This window comes from Arachis hypogaea, chromosome 12 (genome assembly GCF_003086295.3).
Source record: "Arachis hypogaea cultivar Tifrunner chromosome 12, arahy.Tifrunner.gnm2.J5K5, whole genome shotgun sequence".
Lineage (NCBI taxonomy): Eukaryota > Viridiplantae > Streptophyta > Magnoliopsida > Fabales > Fabaceae > Arachis > Arachis hypogaea.
Genome location: NC_092047.1, coordinates 5294513 through 5320165, shown reverse-complemented (window position 1 = coordinate 5320165; position 25653 = coordinate 5294513). Strand labels below are relative to the sequence as shown.

Below are 25653 nucleotides of genomic sequence, written 5' to 3'. Positions count from 1 at the left end.
TCTTTGTAATTATTTTCTATCTTCTATTTTATTAGGAAATAAATTTACCTTTTCTAAAATATTTGGTTGAAGTTTTAACTTTTCCTGAGTGGATAAAATTAACCCAAGAAACTCTATTTCTTGTCTTGCAATTTTTGCTTTCTTTTTGCTAAGAACTAATCCTTTTTCTTTACTAAAACTATTAATAATTTTTGAAGATGATCTTCTTTATCCTGTTTTGTAAAAATTAATATATCATCAATGTAAACTAAAATAAATTCATTTAATTCTTTTAAATTTTTTCCATAAATCTTTGATAGATACCTGGGGCTTGTTTTAATCCGAATGGTAAAACATTCTATTCATAGAGCAACACACTTGTTGATTCTTTTATTGGGCAAGTAAAAGCAGTTAATTTCTTTGTTTCTTCGTCTAAACGAAGTTGCCAATATCCTGATTTTGCATCAAGAGATGAAAACCAAGTTGCTCCCTTGATTTTTTTCTAAAATAGAATCTTTTCTTGGAAGTTTATGAGCATCACCAACAGTTGCTTCATTCATTTTCTTATAATTAATTACCATTCTTCGTTTTCCCCTTTTAATTTCATTATTGTTTTCGACATAAAAAGCTGGAGCCGCATGAGGACTTTTACTTAATCTTATAATTCCTTTTTGCAAAAGATCTTTACATTCTAATGAGAACTCTTCTCTATCTCTTGCGGAATAAAGAATTTTATTTGGAACATTTATTTCTTTTGTAAGATCTTTTAATTTAATACTTACTAATTCTTTATTTGTATTTTTAATATCTAAAGGATTTTCAGCGCAAATTTCATCCAAAAGTTCTTCTATTTTTATTTCAAGATTATTTTTTGGGATATTTATCTGAAAATATAAATTTAAATAACATGTTTCTAATATAGAAAATATTTTAAATTTTAAAATCTTATCTATAGTAGTAGTTGGTATCTTTATACGTTTTGATTTTTGATTTATTGAAGAATCGTGTGGAGCTTTTAAAATTATGTATGTTAATTCTTGAATGAATGGATGATATAACTTTAAGAAGTTATTTTCTATGATAAAATCCATCCCAGAATCTATCATATATATAGATGGAACAATAAACCTATAATTTTGAATAAATATTTCAACCATTTCTGCTTTTTGGTCAATTTTATGTATTGATTTGTCAGCTATTCTAACTCTTAATGGTTTCTTTAATTTTTTCCAATCAAGTTTTATATTTGTACTAGCAAAGCATTGTGTTGCTCCAGTATCTATGAAAGCATTTATAAACTTTTCTGTTATTTTTATAGTAATAAATGTGGCATTATTGCTCAGTCTCTGAGTCTGTTTCTGAGACATATTCAAAAATATAGTCTAAGTTATCATCTGATTCTTCTAATGATTCCATGAAACAAGACTTAGCAATTTCTAATTGTTTGGTAAGGTCTTTTTTATCCTTCTTTTTTGGACATTCATTTGCATAGTGTCCTTCTTCTTGGCAATACCAACACTTACAATTTTCTTTTTTATTTGGGCAATAGTTATTTTTTGTTTTTTATTGTTATTTCTTTTTCTAAAATACCTCTTTTTTCTCCAGTTTGGATAGTATTTTCTTTTTCTAAATTGATATTTTCTTTTTCTTTGAAAATTTTTATTAAGACCATATTTTGAGGTATTTTTTCATTATCCTGACAGCAAATTCTAATTATATTTTCAAATCTTTTTTTAGTTGCTTCTTGCATACAACGTTCTTTTATTTCCTCTCTTATTGCAGAAGTTGCTCTGTCAAAATTATTTTCAATTGTTCCTCTATTTATTTCTCTTATAAATCTTTCCATTATAAATTCATTAGCAGGGTATGGAAGTTTTGTTATATACATACTAAGATAATGGTTTTTATCTTCTTCTTTTAGTTTATAATAATGTATTCTGTATTCACATATGTAAGATTCCACATTACATAAATCATATATTTGAATATTAGATAAATGGTTTTTTGCTTCTTGATATTCTTTATTATAGACTTCTTGTCTATGATCTATAATGTTTTTTCCAAAAAATTCTTTATATAGAATCATCATTATATGTAATATTTTATAGTAAACTGTTGTTTTTGTTGCTAATTCTTCTATTATTTGGTTTTCTATTGATGTCATGTAATCTCTTACAGTTCCTTTAGTATGAAACCCTATATAATTCCAGATATCTCCTCCCGATAATTCACTAAGTTTTGGATTAGTAAAGGCTTCTAATAAGAAGGAATTCAACCAGTTCTCGAAAATTTGTTTTTCATTCTTTTTACAGTCTAAATCGAGCATTCTTTCTCCTTCCGTTTCCTGGATTTTAGGAACGTACTTTGATGGTATTTTTGTATACTTTGAATTTTTATTTATAAATCCCTTTTTAAAAGCATAATTTTCAAAATCTGTTTCCCATTTAAATTGAGATTGATTATCCTTAGATGTTCCAGCTTCATTTTTTACTTGTATTGGAATTGCTGGTTCTTCATCACTTGAATAATCTAGGATGTGTTCTTCATTTTCTATATTTTCAGAATTTACTAATTCTTCTTCTATTTGAAATTCTTGTTCCATAATATTATTTTCTTGAGCCATTTTTAATTGTTTAAAAAGCATTGTAACTTCTTCTAATTTTTCTTCAATGTTCATAATTTTAATGGTGGTTTTACTTTTAGTTTTGTTATGTTGTCTATATTTTGAATTTTTTCTTCTTTGGGATTCTCTTTCTGAAAATATTTATTTAATATCTGTTTAATTTCGTTTATATTAGATTCCTCTTTTTTCTTATTTTTTTGAAATTTTATGGATACTAATATTTCTTCAAACATATCTACTATAGAATTTAATTGTGGGTTAAAAGTATGATAGAGATGTGGGGAATCATTTCCATGGTAGTATTTTTTAGAAATTCCATGTGAAATATAAGTTTTTTCAAGTTTTTGAAGTCCTTCAATAAAACTTATAGTAAAATAAAGATTTTGAGAAAAATCATTTTGTATTGATTTTTAAGAATTCGGTGTCATTACAATTAACATTAGTTAAAATCATTAGTTTTTGATCTATTAATTTTGATAATTTAATTATTTCTTCTCTTAAATCTTCTAATTTACTTTTTTTCATTAGGCGACGCTTTTCTCATAAAATGCTATGGTTTTAAGTGTTATGTAGTTAAAAGTGTGGTTTTAGAATGTATAGTTTAGATTTTGCCACATAAGCGTCTTTAGAAAAAGTTGTTTTTAGGATCTTTATTTGAGTGGTGCCTTTTATTTTTAGATTTTAAATATATTTTTTATGAAAATTCAGGTGCACAGTAATAATTGAGAACCGGTTAGATGATTTTTATATTTTTAAATTGTTTTAAATATTTTGTTTTTATTATGTTTTTTTTTTCTTCTTGTTGTTATATCTGTTTCTATTTTAGATATTCTTTTTAATTACGTTTTTTTTATAGGTTTTGACTTTTGAATGGTTCTTTTTACTTGTAGTGAATGTTTTTTTCTTAACTACTTTTGGTTTTTGACACTCATGCTAAGATTCTTCATCCATGGCACTAGCTACTACTCAACCAAAAATTCCATACATAAAACATATATGAGATACCCTACATATTATGTTACACTCATGGCTGTTCAAGAAGAAATATCAACTTCAGCTTTATAAAGTTGTAGGCGTGCAGCATATAAGGTTGCTAGTTACTGACTAGGTCAAATTTTGCAACATCGTCGTCACAAAACTAGGTCTAACTTCTTAAAATTTTCAAAAGAAAAATTTTGCTTTTCTTTTCACACTTGCCACTGCCTCGTGCTCTAAGTTGCGATCAATCAAGCAAAATACATCAATAATTTATACTCGTTGACCAACACTATCTCTTTCTTGTTTTCTTTAATCACATGTATTATATTTATGAGTGGGGCTACCCTGGGTCCAGGATATCCCACCTTGGTATTGGCAATATGTTCATGTCCCTCTATATCTCTATTGCTGCTATATATGCTTCTAAACCCAGGTATGCAAAAACCCATGTGTGTATATATATATATATATATGTATATATATGTGTGTGTTTTTTCCTAACAAAGGATTTGTTTTTTCTAGCTTATGTTACTCCTCAATTCGGCATATTAAAAATTAATTTATCACAGATCAAAATTTTATTTAAAATTTGTAATTGGTTAATAAATTATTACGTATATAATGCAAATTCGAATTTCAATTCTTACTTAAATAGACTAGTGAGATAATTACTAGACTGTTCAAGTTTATTTGAGATTTGTTTTAATTTAAAATTGTTGTACATACTTTGAGAATTCAAAGATTAAATTATATCCGTTATTTAATAATGCATTATCGAGATACGAAGAAAGATGGCGAAAATCCCAATTAAGTGAAGGAATTATCACAACGAAAAGATTCTAAATTTTACTAAATAGCTGCTAACTGGCAATGCTAGGGGCACAGAAATTATTTTTAATATGAAAGTAGAGATGATGTTTTGTTTAAATATTGACATTTGAAATGTATTATAGTATTATAAAAATATTCAATACGTTTCTGTGTATTGGCTGAAATGTGTGTTCAAAATTCACCAATGTATAATTACACCCAATAATTTCATTTTTAACAAAAACATGTATAAAAAAATTAATCCTAAAAAAGTGTATTATTTTTTGAAAAAGTCTAAGAATCTAGCCAACACTTAACCAATAAAATAAAAATAAGTAATTCTCTACTATTAAATAAAATTTTACATCATTAAATACATTATTAATAATTAATTAATGGCTACTACTCACAAAATCTAAAATCTACTTACATTATTAGTAGTAGTGCCTCATGCTTGCTTGCTCTCTCTCTCTCTCAATAATTAACAATGGACGTCATTGTGAGTATTATTTCGGGTAGCTTCCGTTATCTGGTATCGCTTCCGCCAGGTGACGATGGTGGCGAGTGGCTGAAGGAAATGAGAGGGAACCTGGGACTCATGGCAACCGTCATTGCAACAATGGCATTTCAAAACGGTCTCAACCCACCCGGCGGCGTTATTCAAAACGGCGACAACGGATCCGTCGCTTGTCCGTCACCAATTGCCCACGGTCAAGCATGTCCAGGTCAATCCGTTTACGCTGCAGTTGACCGTCACGGTTACTCCGGGTTCATGCTAACTAACTCTATCTCCTTCTTGTTTTCAATCACCACGTGCATATTGGTCATAAGCGGAGTTCCTCTGGGTCCAGGGTACCCAACCCTGGTGCTTGCAATGCTCATGTCCTTCTCTCTCATCCTTCTTGCCGTGTCTTACACGCTCGGTGCTTTTCTTCTCAATCCGCGTATTCAGAAAACTCACGCCGGATTTCGCGTTTTTATCTATGTGTTTGTCACGTTTCTGGTGGTTTTACTTTCTTTGCGATTTGTTGCTTTGATACTCGCCGTTCGGCGCGTGAAGAAAAAAGCTGATACCACTCCCGCACTTCCCAGCCAATGAGGACGTAGAGTTGGTTACGTTGCTTTGGAGAGTGTGATGTGAGTTGCCAATTGCTGGAGAGTGGAGACTTCTGCTAATTTGTAATGGTTGTAATAATATCATAATAATGTTTTGTTTTGATTTCTTGTGATGGATTATGCACTTCCTCACTTGCCTTCTTTGGCTTATGTGATGACTATTATTTTGGAGAATTAGAATTAACTAACTCCAAATACAATATCCAATTGAATTGTTCTTGTTCTTGCCATGCACATGTTCTGTTTGATGAAATGCTTCACTGGTTTGGAAGGTTCTTACTTCTTACCCAACCCGAGAGGCCTGCACTTCTATTTGGGCTCCATAAATGTATATCTGGCTCTAGTGTTCTTGTATAGAACCTAAGAGGAATGCCACTAGGACATGGAGAAGTATTTGTTCTGCAAAGGATCGTCTAATTTTAACCTGGGCATTGAAAATTCTTCTCTTTGGTTTTCAAATTGATTGAGTGGAGGACCTATTGGTGCCAGAGTTCCTGTTATTAATATTGTGAGTAGTCATATGAGGGTGAGGGGTATTTGGATTTACAATCAATGGAACTTGCAGCATCTATATACAAGTATTCCCCAAGATATCACTCTTCTAACAGCACCTTGTTCTGATTTGGAAGACACTTGGGTTTATAAACCAAAAGCATCAGGTTTCTTATGTTACATCTTCAGCTTATTATTGGCTCCTTAAGAAGAACAGAGAGATTGATGTGCATATAGATTGGCATTGTCCGGAGATAAATTTTGTTAAAATCAATTTAGATTGGCAGCATCAATGCCCTTGGGACCATGGTTGAGTGTGGAGTGGTGGTTTGGAATATCGAATGGGAGGGCGAACTGTCTAGCCAAGATGGTTGTGGATGCAGCTGTTGTGTGCAACAGTGCAAGGACTGAAATGAACCCCCTAGTCAGGTTCTTCCTCTCCTGTATCTCGATTATGTCGTAGACTAATCTTCTGTTTTCTTTGTTTTTCTTCTCTTTATATTACCAATAGAAGATAGTTTTTACTTTTTAGTGAGTTCATGATGGTACTCTCTTACACCCTTGAAAGCTTGAGAACTTGAATGGTCATCAAAGAATTAAATACCATGTGATAGAAAGCAAATTCTGTCACATTTGTAAGAGTAACAGGGGATGCACAACCTGTCTCACATTTTATGCTCTACCACTTAAACTTGTATCATTAGAAGCGTCAAGTTATTATATTCACTGCCTTCTTATATTGAAGAAGTTACAATCAGTAATTCTTGTTTAAATTTGATTTTTCTCTATCATATGGAACACATGTTTTACTTTTGAGAGTGCATGTACATATGTAACATAAATTAAACAAAGTGAATGAGAAAGAAACAATAAACATAGCAGAATGATGAGATCACTGGGACGAAGAGGAGAAATAAAATAGTGTCTACCACATTGTACCATATATATTGAAACTATTTCACTTAATTATATTATAAATACATAGTTGATCCAAATTTTTGTTAGCATATATTTGAAGTTTGTGAAAAGAACTTACACAATAATGCTTAACAAGAACTGGAAGTTTCATCAAAGTCACATTAACCCTTTCTCTAAGTCAATTTCTTCTATTGTTGTTGAACTTGTCTCATGTTCATTGCTATAAGATATATCTGAATATTGTGAGACAAGTCTTTCAGGAGAAAATAAGACTGGTTTTGGAGGATATGGTATTGACTCAAGTGATCCTTCTAACATGTCTATTACTTTACCCATAGAAGGCCTATCCAATGGATTTGGTTGAATACACCATAAGCTTACTAAAGTCATTTTCATTACCATGCCATTTTCTTCTTCTTTGTCAAGCAAACACCTTGTAGGAATATTTCCTTTCTCAAGATCTTTGTAGATCCAATCTGGAAAGCAAAGTTCATTGGTATGTGATTCTTTACTTTCATAGTAGTTATGTCTTCCTCCAATAATTTCAAGAATCAACATACCATAACTATATACATCAGATTTGTGAGAAACACCACCATATGTTCGACTAAAAACTTCTGGTGCAATGTATCCTGGAGTTCCTCTTGTACCTAATATAGATACAATACTTTGATCTTTCTTACATATTTTAGCCAATCCAAAATCTGCAATCTTGGGGCAAAAATGTTCATCTAAAAGGATATTTTGAGGTTTAATATCAAGATGTAAAATTTTTGTATTACATCCTTGATGCAAATATTCTAACCCTCGAGCAATGCCAATTGAGATTTGGTACCAGGTGTTCCAATCCAAATTATAAACACCATTAGAAGACTCTTTTTTATAAGTAAACTTATCTAAAGAGTCATTGTGCATGAATTCATAAACCAATGCTCGTTTATTCTTCTCATAACAAAATCCCAAAAGTGAAACAATGTTCATATGAGATGTTCTGCTAATGATAAAAACTTCATCTATAAATTCTTCCACACTTCCCTTTGACTCTTTCAGTATTTTTACTGCCACCTGTTGACCATCAGCTAAACTTGCTTTATACACAATGCCATATCCTCCTTCTCCTAATTTTTCACTAAACAACTTTGTCATTTTTTTCACTTCTTTATAAGAATATCGCTTAAGACTCAGAGAACTGTAACTTTTGATGAGATTTTCAACATAATGATCAACGTGCTTTCTTTTTCTCCTTAACACTATCTTTTGTACTAAACCTAAACGCCTCTTACGGTTAAAAACAATCACTCCAAAGATTACAATAATTCCAACAACACTACCTGCAGCACCAGCACCTGCGTATATGCAATGACGTGAAGAATAATTACAAATAGAGTAATGCTATTTGAATAACGTTATATTTGACACAAGAGAGGATTCTTAATTTTTTTCGTTTTAATTTTCAAAATTTTAGAAGAAATTTCCATTTTGTTTTTTGAAAAAGGAAAAGATAAATCAGAGAGAGAGAGAGGAGATAATGAAAGTAGATAGAAACTTATATTTTGTATATTCCGTAGGAAAATATTTCCAAGAAGCATACATACACAACAGAAAAATTTAGTTAAGCAACTATCAAAACTTGAAAATGATCCTACACTTTTGAAATCAAGTTAGAGCTACCATATGAGATGTTGAAGCCAATATCAAGGATCAATATAATTGTGGCCATTGTATACCTGCGAGTCTATCTATTCACAATTCATAAGCCTATATATTTACTACTCATGTCCCATTAACAAAGATCTGTCATTCTCATGTGATTTACCATATGCATCTAATCTCTTTAATTTTAACCAATCATACTAAGTGTATACAAAAGATTAGCTACTAATAAATCATAAGATATAAAAATATGTATTTGACATCTCATAAAATATTTTATCATACTGCTGGAAACATGTTTGATCATTCTTCTATTGTATTATTCTAGTTGCTGATTATTTAATATATGCAAATACATGATGACTAACTTTTAGTTTACATGAATTATTTTTTTAATTTTTAGCATGCAAGATTGCAGTTGGTGTACGTAGATTAGAGCGTACCTAATTTAATCCAAAGAGGTGTGGTTCTAGATGCGGTTGGCCTTGCTCTATTAGTAGGACTGGGAGGAAGTGCAGATGGATGAGGAGGACTTGCTTTGGGTGGAGAATTTCTATCAACAAAACCATGATTATTTGTAGTATTGAGCGTGATGCTAGAAGAGAATGTGGGAATGATCCCGGATAAGTTGTTGTTGGAGACATCCAGAATCTTGAGTTGTGACAGAGTTGTCAAACTTTCAGGTATTGATCCGCTTAAATTGTTCCCACTAAGATGCAGTTCTCGCAAATCGCTTAAATTGCCAAAGGCAGGCGAGATGGTTCCGGTGAGATTCAGGTTCGTCAAATTGACGGTTCTGATCTTGCCTTGGATATCGCACGTGATGAAACTCCAACGGTTACAGGGATCGTTCCCTCGCCACGTGCGCGCCAACTGAAACGGATATCCAAAGGCCTCAGCAACTTGTAGCAAAGTGGTGACTCTGTAATCACAAGGGCCAGGATGGTTTAAACAGAACCCATTTCCTTCAAGAATTATTGTTTTCACATTCTTGTTGAACGCAGGCATAGGGCCCTGCAGCGAGTTGTTGGCCAAGAAAACCTCCTCCAAATACGAGAGATTGATGAGAGAAGGTGGAACTGCACCCGTTAATTGATTGTTGTCAAGATAAAGTTCTGCCAAGTTGGTGCAGTTTGACAAGTCAGGAATGGGACCCTCAAAGGCGTTCCCGTGAAGCCACACATATTTCAACTGGGTCATGGATGAAAGGAATTCAATTTTACCCGACAACTTTTGGTCGTTGAGATATAACGATCGTAGCTTGAGTAGTTTCGCAAGAGACTTGGGCAACAAGCCAGTGAGGTTGTTATCAAAGAGTTCAAGAATCTGCAAATCGGGGAAGGAATCAAATGTATCTGGCAAGGAGCCAGTGAGGTTTGTAGCGCCGAGATCGAGAATTCGGAGCTCAATGGAGTCAGCCAAATCGACGGGAAATGTCCACGGTTCGAGGTTGGTGTTGGAAGTGAAGGAGAACTGCTGCAAACTTTTTAGACCTTGGAAGCAGCCATGAGGGACGGAGGTGAAGTTGTTGGATTCCAGATGTAGCTCTTGGAGGAGAGAGAGGCCAGCAAAGGAGGGGAGAGGGCCGGTGAGAGAATTGTGACCGAGATTGAGAGTTTTGAGGTTGTGTAAGGAGTTGTTGAGACCGGAAGGGAGCGTTCCGTTAAGAGACATCGAGCTGAGGTTGATGTCAACTACGGTGCGGCCGTCGACACCGTCGGTGCAAATCACACGGCTCCAGTCGCACATGTTGGTGGCGGTGAACCAGTTGGAGGGAGCAGGGGATATAGCCTTCCTAAGCTTCTCCAGATAAGCAGCTTCATAATCCACTAACTCGTTATCCGACAGCACGCACCGCCACAACAACAAGAAGAACAAGAAGAGTGTTGCTAAACCACTAGTGAGAGTTTTGGATTTCAATCTTGGTTGAACCATTTTGGATTTAGATAGATCAGATCTGTGTCAAGCGAGCACCAACTTAACACACGGTTTTTGAGAACCAAGAATGTGGGAAACAGAATAAAAGAAGTCATCAATTCATCGTTTCTTTATGAGGTCGTTTCTAAATTAGAAGTGGTGTGATGATCATTCATGTGGTTGTTAATGACAATGTCGGAGATGATAATTGATTGATTGTTTATGTAATTTTTATTTTGTATATGTTGTGTTTCAGTTGAGTCGTTCCACTTTAGTGCGTGGAACATTCCTTGTTAAAAAAAAAAAATCATAAACTCATATAGTTTATGTCAACATGCATCATGTTATGTATATATATATATAGGTCCAAATATTTTTTTCCATATTTTATATACATATAAATTGAAAATATAATGCCTTTGTTTCGTAGTTGTGGACTTGTGGTGTGGACACTGGACTAGAAAGTTAATCATCATCCATAAACAAATCATTTGGTGTTTCCTAGTTCGTAGTTGACACTAGTGGCGCGGTCAGAACAGTACAGCCATGGAATGCAAAATAGTGAAACTATAATATTTTAGGGTTATTGCTTTATTCCCTGCTAACCTAAAAGTACTAATAAAAGTAATAATTACAATAGAGAATGCATGCACCATTACAATATCGGTTCAAGACTTTGGAGTCCACTTTATATAGTTAATATTATAACTACCGTTGACTTACTATAATATTTGCTAAAATTGACCATTATAGGATTGCTTCTCTAATATTATTCTAAATAACAGAACGATTAGGGAATTAGCCTTTTTAATCAACATCAGTTAATTTATGTATTTGCATATTCAAATTTCATCATCAACCACTTTAAAATGATTATAGTTTATAATTATAGCCTTTCATATAATACTTGTTGATTTGCTAAGTATTTTTTTAAAAAATTTTCTAAAATATTTTTTTATTTTCAATTGTAGGTTGCAAATTTTGAATGATTATCGACACAGATAAGACCATTTTCTTCTATCAGTCACAAATCTTAACAACATAGACCATCTAACATTTAAAGGAGTTTTATGATTGAATTGCTAACTTTACATATTTAGATTAAGTTTGGAGCTTTTGAATTTACATATTATAGATTATGACTATGTAAAACTTGTAGAATTCAACTTTTGAAATACATTGTTACTATTTTTGTAAAATTTGTGAGATTGAATTTAGATTTGTTGAAATATAATGTCATTTCTAGATAATTCAACTTTTGATAATAAAAAGTTTTGATGTTGGAGAGATTATGACAGTTTAAAACAATCACTAAATAAAAAAAAATTTCATAGAAATTAATAACTTAGTGACAATTTTAAATAAAAAATTATCACTGAAAATATTATGACAATTTAAATAGTCACTAAATATACTTAAAAAATGTCATAAGAATTAATAACTTAGTGACGGTTTTAAATCGTCACTAAATATTGTAACTGTTTAAAATAGCCATGGAATATAAGAAAAAACTGTCACATGATTTAGTATTTTAATCACAGTTTTAAAATGTCGCGAAACACAGCATTAAAAATACACATTGACAGTTGTTACAAATTAGTGATAGTTTTATACTTCAAAAACCGTCATAAATAATTTAACGACACTCTTTATCAACAGTGGTCCAAAACTCATACTATGTGTTTATGTCAGCTGGTGATGCTCAAATTCGTGACTTTTTTTTTAACCGTCACAAAAATATTTAATGACGGTTAAAATTGTCGTCAAACATAAAAAAAAAAAAACATTGCCAAAATACCTTTTTGTTGCAGTGAAAATTGATAATAATAATTACATATTAATAGACATATATGTTGATGTACAACAGGATATAAGGTATTGTTTAAATAGCTAATTGGATGATAAATAAAGAATTTCCTAATATATTTTGACAAAAAGTCATGTAAACATTTTTCGATTTTAACCAATCTAAAAGGAGGTTATTGTATGACGAAATATATATATGTAATATTTTTAAACAATATAAAGGAGACAAATTAAATATAATATTAAAAGGCCTAAGCAAAAGTAAGTAGATTTCCCTTTAGCTTTTTAGGTTGGTTTCCCTTTCACATGCACTAATCATCACATTATTTTTGCTATTTTAGCTGCTGCTGCTTCTTATTTTTTTAAGGGCCGCGTGCTTTGATTTCAAATTCACAAGGATATATTATATGTACATGTGATGTGTGAAATAATACTTTATTGACGTACATATATTATATTTGTTCTCACGTACAAAACAATATGAAAGGCCTTTCGCCTTTTAATCACAACCGGAAATGAGACGTGGTTGATGGATGAAAATTTCATTTACGGATATGTGGCAGAAGAGTTGTTGAATATATAATCCATAACCTTTGGTAGATAATTAAAAATTAGGTCAAATTAAACCACTCAAAATTATTTTATTTAATATTTATTAGTTATTGTCAGTAGGGACGGATCTAAGTGCAGTGGTGTACAATTTAGAATTTTTTTGAGTAGTATATGATAATAACATTTATTTGCCCCCATTAGATTATTAAATTTGACCCCACAATAATTTTTTACTCAACTTTTGGTACTTAATCGTCAATTTAAAAATTTTATATTAGATATTCGTTAGAATGATCAATTCTCATATTTAAACGAAATTAGTATTTTTTTTTAAAATTAACTCAAAAGAATATTATTTATCTTCTTTTCAAATTAGCTTTAATTTTTGCGTAGCAACTATATTAATTGAAAGAACTTTTTTAACTATGAATATCAATAAGAGTCGGCTTCTAATTGTATTGGGAATTAAATTTTTAAATAATTGTTTAGTAATATATATGGAAAGAGAGAAATTTTGATGGTAATGTTAAGAGAAAAATTACTTAATTTTTTAAAAATATAAAACCTAAAAGAATAGAATTTTAAATTATATATTATTATTTAAATTACTATTTTAGTATTTTAATTTGTATATTAGATATTTTGAAGGCTAATCATATTTTACAATAACAAAATATAATCATAACAATAATCATGCTATATGTACATAAAAAATAATTATCTATATAAAATATATATTAAAATATAAAATACACCTTAAAAATAAGTTAAATAATACATGTATTTATACATAGATATATAGTGGTTAATAAATAATTTAATATTTAATTTTTTATATACACATATTATTTTTATTATAAAAATTATTATCATGTTATATAAATTTTGCTCCTACTACCAAAATTTTCTGGATCCGTTACTGATTGTCAGAATAATTATATAATATTAAATATAATAAATATATAATATAGAATTCAAACTCCAATAATTATTTAAGTAGACGAGTTCGTTGGTCAACTTAATCAATTTAAATTAGTTTAACTCACATATCACAATTTACTCCGTGTAAAAGAAAAGAAAAACTATGAAATTTTGTTGAAAAATTAGGGCTAGTTATTCATAATTATGCATATAGTTGATAAAAAAAAAAACATATATTTTTGTCCATCAATTATAAAAAAAAGGTTCTCTAAAAATTTTAAATATACTATATACATATTAAAAATCAACTACTAAATTAATTATTATATATTATTTAATTTACTTTTAATATATATTTTATATTTTAATATATATTTTATATTTTAATTAACTTTTTGTGGATACCGGCACCGCAGTAGAAATTTAGATGGTGTATTTAGCATCAAACTAAACAAGCATATTCGAAACAATAAACTATAACTCAAATATTATTGTCTCTCAATTCTCACCTTATATTTTGAATTTGAGTCTCTCTTCTAATTTAAAAAAAAAAAAAAATATTCGACTAGCTTCAAACACACACCATAATGCAGTACCATAAGTAAGCATGAATCATAAGAGATTAGAATTGACTAACTTCAAACACCATATTCAAATTCATTGTTCTTGTTCTTGCCATGCACATGTTCTGTTTGATGAAATGCTTCACCGTATGGCCTCCTTGCTGAGAGAGGAAGTTGCACTCCAGGATCATCGCAAGCGCATGAATACATGATGAGCTTTTCGTAGAGTAGTGAGTTGTTCACACGCTTCCATTGCTCTTTCTGATGATGATTCTTGTTCTTGTTATTTCCATTTTGCATAATAATTATCTGATTCGTATTGGTAATTTGCTCCTCTGTTCCAATCAGAAATTGTTATCACCCTTGTGCTTCCATTGTTCTCAGAATCTAAGAGCTTCTTGTTGTGAAGATACCTTTCTCGTTGGCTTTAGTTTCATTCTATTTTCACCAGATTCTCTTTGAACTAGCATCAATTTCGGCTCAATCTCATTTTTAACTTTCAAATAGAACTGAATAGATGGTGCTGTTCTTTGTGTATGTTTTGTAGAATTGGCATAAGCATTGTTCTCTGGGGTGAAAAGTTTTCGGCTCTGGTGATGGTTATTTAGGATGAACATGAGCACAACAACTGTGCTAATATTATGTCACATTCTCTGTTCTATCATTTAAATTGTGCCATCTGAAAATTAATTTTTTTTTGCAAGTTTTAAAATTTAGCTAACAAAAGTGGATTATTAGAAGAAAATTTAAATAACTTACACGAAGTCCTAATTTTAAACTATATTATAGTTGATGTATGAACAAAATAGTGTAAGGGAGTTGTGGTTTAACTTGTTTGTATGTTACATTTCATTGATCAATAACAGAATCACATTACATATATATAGACATAAGAGGAAGAAGGAAAACAATGTGTGAACACAGAGCAGAAGCTAGAAATGTATGCAGTAAGTGCTTGTAATGAGTAGACATGCACAGCAGGAAATGATAGAAATTATGAATTGAAATGGCAACTGAACTTTAAAAAGACAACTTCAATAAGTAACAGACAATACTATCTATGATATCAATAATTCGTTGTACCATATATATTGTAAATATTTCACTTCGTTCGTTATATACTAAGAATATATTTTCATATATAGTTATTGCAAATTTATGTTAGCATATATTTGAAATTTGATATAAACAATACAACAATGTTCAACAAGAAATAGAAGTTACATCAAGGTCATAATTACCTTTTATCAGATACAATTTCCTCAGTTGTTATTGAACATGTCTCATATCTATTACTATATGATGTATCTGAATATTGTGGAATAAATCTTTCAGGAGAAAATAAGGCTGGTTTTGGCGGATATGGTATTGATTCCAGCAGTCCTTCTAGCATCTCTATTACTTTACTGATAGATGGCCTATTTAATGGATTTGGTTGAATACACCATAAGCTCACCAAAGTCATTTTCATTGCAATGCCATTTTCTTCTTCTTTGTGGAGCAAACAGTTTGCAGGAATGTTACCTTGCTCAAGATCTTTATAAATCCAATCTGGAAAGCAAATTTCACTGGCATGTGATTGTACATTCTCATAGTAGTTCTGTCTCCCTCCAATAATTTCAAGGATCAGCATACCATAACTATATACATCAGACTTGTGAGAAACTCCGCCATATGTTCGGCTAAATACTTTTGGTGCAATATACCCTGGAGTTCCTCCGGTACCTATTATAGATACTATACTTTGATCCTTCTTACATATTTTAGCCAATCCAAAATCTGCAATCTTTGGGGGAAAACATTCATCCAGAAGAATATTTTGAAGTTTAATATGAAGATGCAAGATTCTTGTATTACATCCGTGGTGTAGATATTCTAGACCTCGAACAATTCCAATTGAGATTTGATACAAGGTATTCCAATCCATATTACAATTAGTATCAGAAGGTTCTTTTCTATAAGTGAACTTATTCAAAGAGTCATTATGCATGAATTCATAGACCAATGCTCTTTTATTCTTATCATAACAAAATTCCAAAAGTGAAACAATATTTACATGAGATGTTCTGCTAATGATAAAAACCCAGTCTATAAATTCTTCTACACTTCCCTTTGACTGTTTTAGTATTTTCACAGCTACTTCTTCACCATCAGCTAAATTTGCTTTATACACAATACTATATCCACCTTCTCCTAATTTTTTATGAAATGAATATATCATCTTTTTTCACTTCTTTGTATGTATATTGCTTAAGACCCAAAGAATGATAACTTTTAATAAGACTTTCCACATAGCGATCAACATGTTTTCTTTTTCTACTCAAGATTATCTTTTGCACTAAACTAAGACGCCTCTTACGGTTAAAAACAATCACCCCAAATATTGCAACAACTCCAACAACGCTACCTATGGCAGCAGCACCTGTATATATACAATGAAGAATAATTACAAATAGAGTAATGCTATATATATGAACTTCATATTTGACAAAACAAAAAACCTCTAACTTTATTTAACTTTAATTTTTTTGGTGAAGTTATAAATATTTTCAAGAGAGAAAATATTACCAAGATCCAAGAAGCATGCACAACAGAAACTTTAATTTCAGTTAAGCAACAATAAAACTTGAAAATGATCCTACACTTTTGAAGTCAAGTTAGAGATACCACTTGAGTCTATCTATTCACAATTCATAAGTTTATATCTTTGTTACCAATATCACAATAATATCAGTCTTATGTGATTTACTATATGCATTTAATCCCTTTCATTTCTGTTGTCATACAAAAAAAAAAAAGGAGAAACTTCCCATGATATGCTACCAACACATACATACTCCTAATAAACTTTTGAGTAATATTACACGTCCAAGTTTTTTTATGAATCAAGTCCAACCAAGTTAAACAGTAAGACTTGGAATAATGCTGGCCATAACTGATTTTTGTTATCTTAGACTAACTTGATTAGACTTAGTTAACAAAGAGACTTGCATTTGTAGCATTATTCTAAACTTTTAAGCATGCAACATTTCAGCTGGTGTAGATTAGAGGGTACCTAGTTTAATCCAATGAGGTTTAGTTCGAGATGCAGTTGGACTTGGTTGATTAGTTGGAGAATGCCCAACAAGAAAAGCATTATTTGCAGTATTGAGCACAACGTTAGGCGAGAATGTGGGAATGATCCCCGATAAGTTGTTGTTGGAGACATCCAGAATCTTCAGTCGTGACAAAGTGGTCAAACTTTCAGGTATTGATTCACTTAAATTATTCCCACCAAGATGCAAGTCTCGCAGATCACTTAACTTGGCAAACGAGGATGAGATGGTTCCAGTGAGATTCAGGTTTGTCAAATTGACGGTTGTGATCTTGCCTTGGATATCGCAGCTGATGAACCTCCAACGGTTACAGGGATTGTTCCCTCGCCACGAGCGCGCCAACAGTAACGGATAGTCAAATGCTGCAGCCACCTGTAGCAAAGTGGTGACTGTGTGGTGACAGGGGCCAGGATGGCCCAAACAGAACCCATTTCCTTTGAAACTTGTGATCACACTCTTGTTGACACAGGCTTAGGGCCCTGCAGCCAGTTGTTGTCCAATGAAACCTCCACCAAAGACGAGAGATTCATGAGAGGAGGTGGAGGTACACATTGTCCGCAAGGAAGATATCTTGCAGTTTGGTGCAATTTGACAAGTCAGGAATGAGACCCTGGAAGGAGTTTCCCTGAAGCCACACAATTTCCAAGTGGGTCATGGATGAAAGGAATTCAATTTTACCCGTCAACTTCTGCTGAATAAGAAACAACCATCGTAGATTGAGTAATTTTGTAAAAGACTTGGGAAACACGCCATTGAGGTTGTTATAAGAGAGATCAATGATCTCTAATTTGGGGAAGGAATCAAATGCATCTGGCAAGGAGCCCATGAGGTTTGTAGTGTGGAGAGAGAGTGTAGTGAGCTTAGAGGAGTCGGTCAAACTGGCGGGAAATGTCCAGGGTTCGAGATAGGTGTTGAAATCCAAGTTGAAGAGCTGCAAACTTGATAGACCCTGGAAGCAACCGCGAGGGATGGAGGTGAAGTTGTTGAAGTTGAGCTTCAGCTCTTGGAGGAGAGAGAGTCCGGCGAGGGAGGGCAGAGGCCAGAGAGCCAGTGAGAGAATTGTTTTTTTTTTTTTGAAACACAGCAAGCTCAACACATTAAAGTGGAGCAAAAAGTACAAAATAAAACATAATCATAAAACAAAGAAACCAACCCCTGGCATCTCTGGCAGTGCCATCAACCACCAAAAGGATCACAGCCATTCCACTCTGTGTAACTCGACCACATCCTTGTTTGAATGATCTCGATACTTGCTCTTTTATTACTAAAAATTCTAGCATTAGGTTTCAACCAGACGTTCCAGATCACTGCAAAGAACGCCGTCATCTACATCTTCTGTCCTCGTCGTCTGTTGGGCATACCAATCTAACTCACAAAATAGCTCTTTAATGGTTCCAGGAATTACCCACTCTGTACCTAAGGAGGACCGCAGCCAGGAGCACTACACCTGCCAAGTTATCTCACAAAGAAAAAATAAATGCTCAACAGATTCTATCCTCTTGTTACACAGGACACAAATATTATCACTATTAATAACAACTCCTAATCTAATCAACCTCTCCTTAGTATTAATTCTACCAACTAATATAAACCATCCAAAGAGCTCAATTCTTGGGAATACGAAGCTCTCCAGATTACACTTGTGAAGCTATAGCTCGTGATCTCGTCCGACCTCGTTTCCGATTGTAAGACCTGCACCCCTTTATTATCGAACTTCCACACAACGGAATCTTCGCTCGCAGATGACAATTTCACTGGCCTTAACCGCTCATGAAGTTTATGGACAAATTCCAACTCCCATTGGAACAACTCCCTTCTCCCAGTGAGAGAATTGTTAGTGAGAATGAGGCGTTTGAGGTTTACTAAGGAGTTGTTGAGACCTGGAAGGAGTGTTCCGGTAAGGGGCATTGAAATGAGGTTGATTTCTTCTACGGTGAGGCCGAAGCCACTGTCGGTGCACGTGACGTGTCCCCAATCGCGCATGTTCGTGACGTTGAACCAGCTAGAGGGGGCAGGGGATACGGCCTTCCTAAGCTGCTTCAGATAAGCGGCTTCATCACCCGCTATCTGGTTTTCCTTGTTAGTATTCGACACCACACGTCGCCATAACAAGAAGAAGAAGAAGAATGTTGGTAAACCACTGGTTTGAGTTTTGGTTTTCCATCTTGGTTCACCCATTTCGGATAGATCAGATCTGTGTCAAGCGAGCACCAACTGCACAAGGTTTTTTGAGAACCTTGAATGTGGGAAACAATAAACTAGTCACTAATCGTCCATTTCTTTGTCGAGGGAAACTCATTATTTATGCCAACATATGCATCATGTGATGTGGTCCGAATATTTTTATGAGGAGTGCTAACGCTAGTAATTTTTGTGTTTTGTAATCATTAATTAGTTATCAATAATGTTTTTAATAGTGTGAAATTTTATCTAATGGTAGAAAATTACTTATTTTTCTTTTGATGGTTAAGTGTTGACCACAAAACACAAAAATTACTGATCTCTTAGACTTTTTTTATTTTTATTTTGTATTATATTATTATTTTATATTGTATTAATATTGTACATGATTGATGCCAATATCATGCTGGTTGTTTCGTCGTTTGGCTGCTCTGCTCATCACCCATGTCGAATCCAAGATGTCATGATTTTATTCAAATCAACTATTCTAACAGTCTATTAAAATTAGCCATCAAAATTAATTATTAATATAAAATATATGTAAGAGTACAAATTCTAGTAATATCTATTTAGTTGTTCATTTTTATTTCCAACTAATAGAAAAATCAAAATTGATTTTAATTTTTTAATATACATTTATCTGTTTAGTGAGTTCATGTAACGTTTGATATAAGGTAAAAACTATGGAAAGCAAAAATTTGATTTATTCAAATATTGAACTGGAAGGGTTGGAAAATTGACTCAATAAATGTATCCATTGTTTCTTAACATTACATCATGTATATAAACCCGAAGAATATACCCTATTAATTAAGAAGTAAGAACCATTTTAAGATGATGCTAAGTACCTATGAAATATGGACATTTTTTTATTTATCGTGTCACGCGTTAGATACATGTTGGCTGTCATTGATAATTAAAAAATAATTTATATTTAACATCAATAAAATACAAAAATATTAATATAATTTATTTAAGTAAAATTTTGTAATTATATATATATATATAGTATTCTCGTATCTTATAAGAATTTTAAATTCGTATGTGAGTGTATCTTGGGTCGTATCATGTCCAATGTTTCGTACATCATAACTAAATACACACTCTAAATTGCTAAGTGCACACTTTTTATGGTAAACAGACAAAAAGATCCCTAGTTATTCATAACTAATTAACTATGCATAGTTTGATACGAGGAAAAAAATATGTTTTTGTTCATCAATTACAAAAAAATGTGTGTCTAGAAATTTAGGGTGTGTCTTTAGCATCAAATAAGTAAACAACAAACAAAATGCATACTAGACTACTAGACTAGACCCTTTTAGGCAATAATGGTGAATCTTCAACCTTCAATCCATACAGAAAGTGTAGCATGGACCTAGTGGAACCAATTCCCTTTTACGACAACTCTTATTTATTTTTCTCAAACATAGTACAACACACACCATAATATAGTACCATAAATATGCCTGAAACATAGGAGAATTAGAATTAGCAAACTTCAACAACCATATTCAACTTAATTGTTCTTGTTCTTGCCATGCACGTGTTCTGTTTGATGAAATGCTTCACTGTGTGGCTTCCTTGCTGAGAGAGTAAGTTGCACTCCAGGATCTTTGCAAGTGCAAGAGCTTTCATAGAGAAGTGAGTTGTTCACACACTGCACATTGCTGTTTATGTAGAATGCACTACTCATTCTTGATGGATTCGAGTAGTATTTTGTTGTTTTTTCACTCTGATTATTCTTGTTCATGTTCTTTCCATCTGCAGAATAATTCTCTGATGATTCGGAGTTCCCCTTCTTGCGATGAAGAAAGTTTGGTTTCTTCTTTGAAGAAGATTGGATTATCTCCATGTAAGCTCCTCTATTCTCACCAGAAATTGTTATGACCCTTAAGCTTCCATTGTTCTCAGAATCTGAGAGCTTCTTGTTGTGAAAGATACCTTTCTCTTTGGCTTCAGCAGTTTCTCTCTGCTTTTCACCTGATTCTCTCTGAACTAACATCGATGTTTTTGGCTCTGATTGCAATGCTGTCTTAGTAGGCTGAACCTCAGTGTTAACCTTCAAATAGGAATGAACAGATGGTGTTGTTCCCTGTGGAGATTCTGTGGAGTTGGCATAAGCATTGTTCTCTGTTGTGGAATTTTTTGGTAATTGTGATGGTTTAGGAATCAGCGAATTCGGCATTGAAGTAGAATTAGGAGGAGAAGGAACTTTCTGTTCTGGAGATGAAGGTGCCGATGATGTTTTGCCAGCAGCACCTAGAATAAACCTAAACCTTGATGTCGGAGTTTGTTGTTGAGATGGTTGAGTCTGAGGTGATGGTTTCGATGGCGTTGGGCCCAATGAGGCCAACCGGGACCATGGACGAACCGGTGGAGGGTTAGCCATTGATTTTGAGATGTGATCCAGGCTTAGTTAGAACAGCAACGTTTGTGTAAATGAAGATTATGCTTTGAAATGAACACAAAAGTTATATGATGATTAATGCAATGGTGTAGTTTATAGATATACCATAAGGCTTGTAAGTAATGTAAGATTTAGAATTGAATTGAGCACAAAAAATATGTTAGTAATGCAATGTTATTTATAGGAGAAACCTTAATATACTGTACCAATGGAAATACAGTGAAACCAAAAGAAAGAGACTTGTGATTAGATAATGTGAAAACATGTTGGAAGAAAGTTGGAGTGAGCATCAGATTCATCATTTCTCTTTTACACTTCTGTATGATACAAGTGTTCCTTTTGTATAGCCAACAATTTGTGCTTGATTTCTGGTATACTACATTGATCATATTCTATTGTACTGATTTGTATTTGTTGATAATTTCAAATATAAATAGATAAATAAATAAATTAAGATATGTGAATTTTTACCATAAATAAAATGTATTGTGCAACTACCTGTTTGAGAAACCTACATTAATTATTTTCAATTTTTAGTATTCTTTAACAAAAATATTTGGGAGACAATAAAAACCAGTCTAAATAAGCTGAAAGTTATTTTATTTTACATTCATTAATTAGCTCTGAAATAAATACATAATATTAGATGTAATAAGAATATAATTTAAATGTTATATGCATAAAATTATAGATGTTAAGTTAAACAAAATAATTTTAGATTATTATCTTCCTAACATTACTCAAATCTTTTATAACTGTTGTTTCCAATATGCCATAAAAGAAATTCTCTAGCCTCTGGAAATATTTTATTTGATCCATCATTGAACTTGGAGTAATGACGTGTTAATTGAAAAGGAAAAAATGTTGCCACAAAGCTCATCAAATTAATACTAATAATTTATATTTTGAGCAATTTGTAACCATTAACATTTTCCTTTGTTGGTGTTTTTTGTTTCTAGAAAAAAAAAAAAGAAAAATCAAATACAGTCATGTGATAACGTGGTAAGTTCTGGTTTGGCAATGGATGAAAATTGGTAGCATCTATCTTTTTTTGACATAAATCGAACCAATTGGTAACTAACTTCAACCGTTCATGTTCAAGTGATTGACATTCTTTAAATTTAGGTTAAAAGAAAACCTTAGTCAGTTGACATTCTTCAAATTTGTCATTTAAATAAATGTTTCTTAAAATAATCATATTTTAGTTGTCAAATTGCAAATAAAGTTATGTTATTTGTATTCGTTTTTTCTTCTTTTAATCTTCAACACTAAATTAACTCCATTTTTTAAATTAAATCGAAAATGTGGATACAAATTATTTTGTTACTTGTAGTCACTGTGCTTGATGCGGCTCCTTGATGCTATAATATTTTTATACTAACTAAGAATCTTAATCATGGTTGCCAATTAATAAGATTCAAGTATTTGTTCCAACTTCCAAAAGCTGGATTCATACACTTTAATTTATTACCTCAGTTTGTCACACTTGTGTATCAATGTAGCTCCTTTCCCTTCAATTACTTCCTTTTCAAGATGCTAACATATGCTAGAGGTTAGGGTCTACATAGGCCGGGCCAAATTGAATTTGGCTTAACTCAGATTTGGTCCGAAATATAGATCGGGTCTAATTTTTAGACCCAAACCCGATTCTAAATCCGATAAAACCTACGAACCTTCGGGTTGGGTGAAAATCGGGTAAAAATCGGGTGAAAACCGGGTCTTTAGCATATAAAAATCACCTAATCTCCAACCATTATTTCACAATTCACATAGTAAAATTCACTTAAAAAAATATAACAAGAACCAACTCTTCTCTAAAATTAAAGCATAACCATAATCAATACTAATATTGTCTAATAACACCAAATATTTAAATCAATACAAATAATACAATATTATGCATTAGTCTAAAGTCTTATGCATTTTAAACATAAAACATTAATTTTAATTTTATAAGGACTAATAACACAAAATATTAAGGTTTATAATATTTAAATTCCACATAAAAGTAGCCATCATCCATCACTAATAATACAAAATATTAATTGTGTATGATGACCGAGCCACCGGACCGAGTTCGGGTGACCCGAGCTATGGTCCGGACCCGACCCGAAATAATGACCGAATCTATTTTTGAGACCCTTACCCGACCCTAAACTCGATGAAATCACACTAAATTAACCCCTAAAGTGTTCGGTGAAGGGCCGGATCTTCAGACTAGACCGGGCCATGTACACCCCTACTAGAGATTTCTTGACAATGCTACACAAAAAATAGCCATAAGTATCCCTTCAATTTAGCTATATGTCACGGCCTTGGACACACTCCAACGCTACCGTGCCAGCACTCGTACTTACTCAACCTCTTGAGCTAAGACCAAGTCAGCCTAACCCTCAATACTTAGCAAGAAAGCTAAGAATACAAGAAAACACAAGAGAAAGGAAGCTTTGGTGGAAAGAACACTTTATTACTCAAGTGTGATTACAAATGATTCACACCTCCAAACTCTAATTCTCACCCCTATTTATAGCCATCCACCTCCTCAATGGATGGTTAGGATTAAATCTAATCAACGGTCCAAATTAATCATCCAGAACCTTCTTTACAAATATCTATCCTACCACAACTCTCTAAATGTTTCTAGATTATTCCATACCACTCTTTATACTTCTATATACATCTACACTCTTCTAGAATACCCTATGACCTTCTAGAGTCTTCTAGAACTTTCTAGGGTATTTCGGGACCTTCTAGGACATTCTAGAACGTTCCGGAACCATCTAGAGTATTCTCAAACACTCCAAATCTAACCTTCTAAAATTTACCGTGACATATAGGACTTAAAAATAAAGGAGTGGATCTCACTTTACACTTTAATATTATTTTTTGACAAATTAATCAGAAATCTTTTTGGCACCAGAGAACCCCTTATAGTTTTATTCAATTAACCAAAGCTTTTTTTTTTCTCTTTGTCAAAATCATGATTTGATAATTAAAATCACATTAAAATGTAGATTAACATAATTTTTTTATTCAGGTTTTACCTTTAAAATTTAAATATACTAGTAATTAAATAATAAAACTAAATTTACTCTAAAAAATGACAAAAGGGTATATATATATAGAGTCATGGTAATGCAAAGTAGTCTTTAATTTGTGTTCGTCAAAAATGGTCTCATTATATAAATTATTAGTATTTATTCCTTATTCTAGTGTACAAAGTAAAAAACAAAAGTAATGTTCAGACGAGATAGATGATTGTAATCTTGTTCCAATTTTTGACATTTTTGTGAAGCCTTTCATTAATCTTCTATGAAGAGATTGCGGCTTCCATTAACCTTCTCCATACATGACATATATTCTAGACAATTATATAAACACATAATAAAAATTCAACGGTAAGTGGTGAAGCTTGAAAATTTTCATTTTGGGAGATTGAAGAATTTGTACCATGGCCAAGATTTCATTCATTAAAGTTGCCATAAATTTTGCATGTGTCCATCATTCTAGAAATTTCTTTTTTTTTTTTTGTATATTAAATTTTGGAATATAAGGCTTTTGAGATGTGGATTTTTTTTTTTTAAGATAGAAAGGCTCGAACCCAAAATTTTTAAATGAGTATAAAAAAATTATGTCATT

At 32.1% G+C, this 25653-nt stretch overlaps 2 protein-coding genes, 1 long non-coding RNA gene and 1 pseudogene across 3 annotated transcripts; 2 read left to right on the top strand and 2 right to left on the bottom strand.

Moving 5' to 3' along the window:
- Positions 1-4877: 4877 nt before the first annotated feature.
- On the top strand, positions 4878-5489 carry LOC112729554 (uncharacterized). The gene has a single exon (XM_025779727.1). The coding sequence runs from the start codon at positions 4878-4880 to the stop codon at positions 5487-5489; it is 612 nt and encodes a 203-aa protein (XP_025635512.1).
- A 16-nt stretch (positions 5490-5505) lies between these two features.
- LOC140176946 (uncharacterized) lies at positions 5506-10694 on the top strand. The gene is made up of 2 exons (XR_011868204.1): positions 5506-6427; positions 8973-10694. It is a non-coding gene; the product is annotated as an uncharacterized lncRNA (long non-coding RNA).
- Positions 6909-10504, bottom strand: LOC112729553 (receptor protein kinase TMK1-like). The gene is made up of 2 exons (XM_072208604.1): positions 9013-10504; positions 6909-8262 (listed from the first exon to the last, which is right to left on the bottom strand). Exons 1-2 carry the CDS (start codon positions 10502-10504, stop codon positions 7073-7075), a joined length of 2682 nt encoding a protein of 893 aa, XP_072064705.1. The 3' UTR covers positions 6909-7072.
- Positions 10695-15473: 4779 nt separating the features above from the next.
- Positions 15474-19601, bottom strand: LOC112726546 (receptor protein kinase TMK1-like; annotated as a pseudogene).
- Between the last annotated feature and the right edge of the window lie 6052 nt (positions 19602-25653).